This window comes from Camarhynchus parvulus, chromosome 5, assembly GCF_901933205.1.
Source record: "Camarhynchus parvulus chromosome 5, STF_HiC, whole genome shotgun sequence".
NCBI classification, from domain to species: Eukaryota; Metazoa; Chordata; class Aves; order Passeriformes; family Thraupidae; genus Camarhynchus; species Camarhynchus parvulus.
Genome location: NC_044575.1, coordinates 37240900 through 37248024, shown reverse-complemented (window position 1 = coordinate 37248024; position 7125 = coordinate 37240900). Strand labels below are relative to the sequence as shown.

The following is a 7125-nucleotide window of genomic DNA, read 5'->3' as shown; positions in this document are numbered from 1 at the left end:
CGTGCGGTTTGCGTGGGACCCTTACCCTCTGCCCGCCGAGCCCTCCGAGCTCTGCCTGGCCGAACATATTTGATTCCCCTTGGGGAGGCACAGCAGCTCGTATAAAAGACATTGTTGTCTTTGGAGAGCCCTGTGCGCACTTTCAAAAGCTGATTCTCGAGTTCCCAGCCCCCGCAATCCAGTTGATGAGGAAACGCTCTGCGGTCTTGGTGGCACCGTTTCCATTGGGGTTGGCACCATTTGATTGACAAAGTCTCCCATTCTTCCACCTCTCGAGTGTTATCAAAAGGATTGTGTGGGGTCAGAAGCTATTGAAGGGACGTCCGTGTAGGCGCATTTCTGCAAACACGGGGTGAAAACCGTGCCTTTCTCATGAAAATGCTTCCACCAGGCAGAACGCATCTCATCTTCCTTGCTCTCCTCTTTAGCATTTCTTGTTAACTCGAGTGTTTTACTGAGCAGCATCACCAGGTAAACGAACATTTTGCTAAAGGCAGCCTAGGCAGGACTCTGTCGGGACGGCCACCCTCCCCGGAAGCTGGGAGCAGCCATCTCTGGCAGACGAAACTCCAGTGGAGGGTTTGGAAGAAAAGGGAGACTGAAGGGAGAGGACACCAGCGAAGAAGTTTTCTTGTCCATGGCCTGACTTGCCCCGTTATAGCTCATTTGGGGCGGGAAAGCAGGTGCAAAGGCTGACCTGTTTCCTTTACACCGCGTCCATCTGGCCCTGCTAAAAAGTAACTGGACGTAGCGCGCCGGTGTGCTCCTAACTCAGCAGTCAGACGTGCACAAGAGAGTTTCACCCGCTCCCCAGCAAAGGTGAACGAAGCGCTCTCTCATTACCTTCCCTCTACCAGATCCCGCGCAGAGCCAAGGCCCGACTCGCTCGGGGTAACCTAACCGAGCAGCGTTTCGGAGGCGATTTAACCTGCGCTCATCCGAGTGAGAGGATAAATAAGCTCTGGCAGGCGCAGCCGGCGGCCAAAGGGTCGCTCGGGCGGCGCTCGGGGCCGCGCAGGGCGGCGGGAGCCTCGCCCGCCCGCGTGTCCGAGCGCCGCTCCGCGCTCCCGGAGCCGCTGCTCGGGCCTACCCGGCTGCCCCACCTCGCACTCTTGTGGATGGGAACCGCGTCTCTGCTCCTGCCCCACAAATTGCGCGGTCACTTGCCGCCTTTCGCCTCTGATTAAAACCGACTGAGCCGTCGTTTTGGTGGATCTTGCAGTATTTAATTTTTTTTCCTTCCATCCATCCCCTTCTTTTAAAGGCTCATGAAAGAGGCATGGGGATGGAGTGTCTGAGAAATTCGGGGTGAAAAAACCCACCTCAAACCCCAAGCAATCAAACCACTACGGCAAGATCGAGTCTCTCTCTCTCTGTGGGAACAAAACCAAAGACCATACTCAAAAATACGCGCAGAAAGGGGAAAAACGGGGGCGGGGGTGTTAGAGGGGGAGGGTTGTAGTGTAAATAAATATTCCAGAGATCTGGATAGATAAGATTGAAAGGTTTTAAAACAAAAGAGGAAAAAGAAGAGGCAAAACCCAAACGCCTTTCTAGCCCAAAGCCGCCCTTCTCTGCCTTTGGTGACCCAGCAGACTCACAACCAGCCCACTTCGGGGTATTCAGCCTTGAGGGAGCTAGTGCCGAAAGAAGCAGCTGAGATGATGTAAGAGAGCTGGAGGCCTGATTGAAGGAAAGTTCCCCCGATTATATTTGTGTGGAAAAGCTCACCTCTTGCAGAGCTCTAAAGTGTAATCAAGACTGAGGCTTACACTTGAAGGATGTTAACTCTCATACGGGAACCTACTTTCTCCTAAACGGTTTCTTGCCTAGTGAATGAGAGCCTCCCAATTGAAACAAAATGATCCTTATGTACTAATATCAAGCACAGCCACAAAGCGACCGGCTATTTATGCTGCCACTTTAGACAAAGATATTTAGTTATTCCCGGGTAGCAAGTGCACTTTTGCATTTTTAAGCACGAACCAGCCGAGCACAAACATATTTACAAGTGCAATTACTAAATAGTTACTTGACACTTCAGAGTCCCAGGGTTAACTGTGCCTTCGGTGTAATTTTCTTAATATTCAGGTAATCGCTGTATTAAATTGTGGTTGCCAGGGCCGTAGGCCGGGGTGTGAAACACTCAGGGGAGGTTTCTCTCCTCCGCCTGGATCACCCCGAAATATAAGCTTTGGAGACACTAGGCGTTGGAAGATTTCTTCAAAGACCCGAGTGACATTAGCTACTGGCTGCCTGTACGTGTGCGTGTGTGGCTGTGAATGGATCGCTTTTGTTTTCACACCGGACCCGAGAACAGATCCGAAAGTGCCAGAAATTGCAGTTTATTGGAAACTACAGGGAATTCATTGGCAAGGTCGTGTAGCAGATGACCGGAGAGGTCTTCTCCATCCAGCTCCCGTGCTATATAAATAACCTTAGAAAGCAGCTTCAGCTTCAGAGGGACCACGAGAGACTGAGAGTCTTTGCCTTTGAGAATAACAAGCGACATTTTGCGCAAACCTATTTTTCATCGGTCTCTCGTCCCAGGCAATTAAATTACTGCTTGATTTTGCAAACTTGGTCTTCCACCCTTCTCTGAGATATTAAAAAAAAATAAATCCCTAGCTGAAAGGAATTTGTGGGTTTAGGGAGACAAACGATCCTTGCACTGAGTGTCTTAGGAGACATAGAGAGCGTTCCCGAGATGCGAAACCCCCAGTGCTTGTTCAGCCCCAGCTGGCCGGGGCATCTGACAAGCCAGTGCGGGGAGTGCGGGGCGCGGGGAGCTGTGGCCCGGAGAGAAAGATCTGCCCTCCGAAGAATTGTCCTCCCGACGGCGGGGCTCCTTCCGGACCAAACTTAGTGGGGGAAGAGGGAGATTCTGTCCTTTGGCTTACTGGCATTCCACCCCGTTTCCCCAGCTCTCACAAAGGCTGGGCTGACAGCCTTGCCACCCGGGAGCTGATTTTAAATCCTTTCACCCAGTCAAATGGTGGTCTTTTTTTGCTTTGCCTTCCATTTCCCGTCCACGATATTGTCACCCCGAAGGAAAAAAAAAAAAAAAAGAGTTGTGCTCACGGGGTCTTTCTTTCTTTTTTCCCTCTCTCTCCCGTCCTCTCTCTTTTTTTTTCTTTTTTTTTTTTTTTCCTAAAGACATAAAAAAATTCTGACAAGTAAGACTTAAAGGTGTTTACCTTGTCATCAGCATGTAAGCTAATTATCTTGGGCAAGATGTAGGCTTCTATTGTCTTGTTGCTTTAGTGCCTATGCCCCGCCTCTGGTGGCAGCCTAAAACCTGGCGTCTGGCTAAAACAAACGAAAGGCAGCCCTGAGCCTCCACTCAATCCAATTAAGGCGGACTTCGTCCACTCGGTTACGTGTACATCCAACAAGATCGGCGTTAAGGCAACACCAGAATATCTGGCAAAAAAAAAAAAAAAGATTTGCCTCCCCTTCCTTTTTTTTTTTTTTCCCCAGCCGCCGAATCATGTCGATGAGCCCAAAGCATACGACTCCTTTCTCAGTGTCTGACATCTTGAGTCCTTTGGAGGAAAGCTACAAGAAAGTGGGCATGGAGGCCAGTAACTTGGGGGCTCCCCTGTCAGCCTACAGACAGTCTCAGGTTTCTCAGCCGGCCATGCAGCAGCACCCCATGGGCCACAACGGAACAGTGACTGCCGCCTACCATATGACAGCGGCAGGGGTCCCCCAGCTCTCCCATGCTACGATGGGGGGCTATTGCAATGGGAACCTGGGCAACATGAGCGAGCTGCCGCCTTACCAGGACACCATGAGGAACAGCGCTTCGGCGACAGGATGGTACGGCACCAACCCGGATCCCCGCTTTTCCTCAAGTAAGTCAGCTCGGGGCTGGGTGGCCGTGGGGGGTTTGCCGCGCAACTGCCCCGACACACCGCGGGCAGAAGGCACGGGGGGTCCGCGACAGGGCAAAAGTCGGTCTCAAACCCAGACGCGTCCCCCAAACCCCAAATTCCTCCTCCTGCCCGAGGATCGTACCCGGTCTTTCCATCCCGGCTGGTCGCACGTCAGCCTCCCGCGGCTGCTTTTGCGGGGCAAGGGGGTTGGAAGCCCGGCTGTGGCGGGGAGCGGGAGCCCGGCTCTCGCCGTCCAGCGGGGCGGGAGCGTCGCGGCCCGGGGGCCCAAAGGGAGCCGGCGGTGCCCGTCCGCCTGCGCGGCGCCCAGCACCGGGCGGGCGAGGGGGGAAGCCGGAGGCGCCGGGGCCGCGTCCCGGGAAGCGGCAAGGGAGCGGCAGAGTCCTCTTCGGCCGGCGCCGGCGAAGCCGCTGTCCGCGGCTGCTCCCGCCGCGGCTGTCACTTTAGGTACTTTCCCGGCCGTGCCCCGGGCAGGACGAGGAGTGAGTGGTCGCCCTTATTCACCGGGGCTGGGCCGGGCGAGAAGGGGGCCACCGCTCTCCCCAGGGACGTGAGCCGCTGTTTAGAAGCGCGGGTGCCCGAGGCCGCGGCCGGGGCTGGGCTGCCGGGGGGCTGCGGAGCTCCGCTGGGGGCAGGCGGCGGCGGGGGCTGCCGGAGCGCGGGGCCCCACTCGGGCCGGGCCGGGCCAAGCCGAGCCGCCTAAAACGTGCCGCCTTCTCCCTTGCAGTCTCCCGCTTCATGGCGCCGTCCTCGGGCATGAACATGGGAGGCATGGGCAGCCTCGGCTCCCTGGGAGACGTGAGCAAGAGCATGGCCCCGCTCCAGAGCACGCCGCGGAGGAAACGGAGGGTCCTTTTTTCGCAGGCCCAGGTTTACGAGCTGGAGCGACGTTTCAAGCAACAAAAATACCTCTCCGCCCCGGAGAGGGAACATTTAGCCAGCATGATACATCTCACCCCGACTCAGGTCAAAATCTGGTTCCAGAACCACCGCTACAAGATGAAACGCCAGGCCAAAGACAAAGCTGCACAGCAGCAGATGCAACAGGAGAACGGCTCCTGCCAGCAGCAGCAGTCTCCCAGAAGGGTGGCAGTGCCAGTGCTTGTGAAGGATGGCAAGCCCTGCCAAGCAGGCTCCAACACACCCACAGCAGCTATCCAGAGCCATCAGCAGCAGGCAGCTACAACGATCACAGTGGCTACCAATGGCAACAGCCTCGGACAGCATCAGAGCCACCAGACAAACAGTGCGGGGCAGTCTCCAGACATGGGACAGCACTCGGCCAGCCCTTCCTCTCTGCAGAGCCAAGTCTCCAGTTTGTCTCACCTAAACTCTTCTACTTCTGACTATGGCACTGCCATGTCTTGCTCCACCTTGCTATACGGTAGGACCTGGTAAAAGGATTAAACAAAGAAAAAGGGAAAAAAAAGGCAAAAATAAAAAAGAAAAAAAATCCAACAATTTTTCCCAGTTACAAAAATCTCTGTCCTCTCCAAACTACTGTGTGCTTTTTTCTTCTTCTTTTTTTTTCTTTTGTTTTTTTTTTTTTTTTTTTTTCCTTGTTAATGCTCTTCTCCCTTTTCCCCGTTTTACTGAGTGGTCTCTGCAGACCTCTAAAAGAGAGAGACACTTTTTTTGTTCCATTTTATTGTTACTGTTGATGGTTTTGGGTCTTTATGTTTTTTCTCCCCCAAAGTCGTCTTATGGGGTGTATAAAAATATTCAGACTAATAACCATGGAGCAGTCTGTAGAAAGGGGACCATCTTTAGGCATGGTCTGAAGACTTGGATATCAGATGTACACTTTGCCAGCGTCTAGGACTTGCATGTAAATACAGAGATTTTGGGGGATGGGGTGGTTTTCCCCCCCAAAAAAAAACGCATTCGCGTCACCCAGACACAAGAAGCAGCTTCCCCCTCCCCGGTCTCTCCCAGCCCGCCGCCAGGGCCAGCGGATGGAGACGTGGAGTCATCAAAGGCTTGGCTTTTATTTTCCTCCTTACATTTGATGTGAACCTGTAGCTGTATAATGCTGTCAAAAGTTGGACTAAACCCATAGTTTTTAGTAGCCTGTATATTTTGTTGTAAAAAGAAAAGGAAAAAAATACAATCAACCAAACCAACCCCCACCTTTTTTATGGACACTGATCACCCCGTCGTAAATCCTCCGGCAGTTTGTTATTTGCGCACGCCGCCTTTTCCTGTTGTAACTTATGTAGATATTTGGCTTAAATATAGTTCCTAAGAAGCTTCTAATAAATTATACACATTACGAATATTCTTTTTTTATTTCCCCCTTTGGTTTCCTCTCCCGACGCTCCTTTCCTTACATCTTTCTCCTTTTTTTCCCCTTCCCCCCCAACCCCCGCCCCCCCTTTTTTTTCTTCTTGGTGGAAAAACAAGCCGGGATGTTGTCAGAGCCCGGAAGGCCCCTGCCCCTCCAGGGCCCAGACCTTATTCCCAAAGGAGAGCTGGCCAGAGGGTTAACGGGATACAGGATCAATCCTCAGTGTGCAAACAGGACAAGCAAACGTGTGGGATTCACAAACTCGAGACCGAAGGAATCGAGTCCAAATTCATTAGTCCGATTATTTTGGGGGGGGATGAGGGTGGGGGCGGGGGGCACCTCAGCGACTTCTTGCTACAGAAAGCAAAGTATTCCGGGACTAGAAATTCAAATGCCAAAGGCACGGAGGAGAAAGAAGGTAAAAGTCTAACGCCATTAGAAAAAAATAAAATAGCAAAGAACCTGCTGTCAGTATAGAACGTGAGTCCAATTTAAAGTGTCCAGTTTTAATACCTTGTAAGAAAAAAAAAAAGAAAGATAATTTCTACCAGGTTTTCCTATGTACTTGTATTTTAAGGGAAGTACAGTCACCTTATTTATAATCAAAATAAAAAGATAGTTTATTGTGTACGACATGTAGTTTGAATTAACTTTCTTTATCAGGCTGTGTTTCATTTTCTACATTTCCATATATTTAATTTTGTACATATCCAACCCCACACGCCCGCACAGGGCCACGCAGGTTCGCCTGTAGAGCCCACGCCACTGCTCAGGCGGAGGTCAGCCGCACGCTGAGGCTCGGTGGAACACAGACGGGCTGCGCTTGGTGCCTTTGGCTGCTGGTTTTCGTGTCTCATTGTTTTTCTACGAGGGAGTTTGTTAGTTTGCTTGTTTGTTTGTCGGGGGTTATTTTGTGTAGCCATGTGGGAAGTTTATAAAGAA

At 52.0% G+C, this 7125-nt stretch overlaps 1 protein-coding gene across 1 annotated transcript; it reads left to right on the top strand.

Moving 5' to 3' along the window:
• The first annotated feature begins 3435 nt into the window (after window positions 1-3435).
• On the top strand, window positions 3436-6161 carry NKX2-1 (NK2 homeobox 1). Its single transcript, XM_030949686.1, has 2 exons — window positions 3436-3857; window positions 4624-6161. The coding sequence occupies exons 1-2, from the start codon at window positions 3491-3493 to the stop codon at window positions 5292-5294; spliced, it is 1038 nt and encodes a 345-aa protein (XP_030805546.1). The 5' UTR covers window positions 3436-3490; the 3' UTR covers window positions 5295-6161.
• The last annotated feature ends 964 nt before the right edge of the window (window positions 6162-7125 follow it).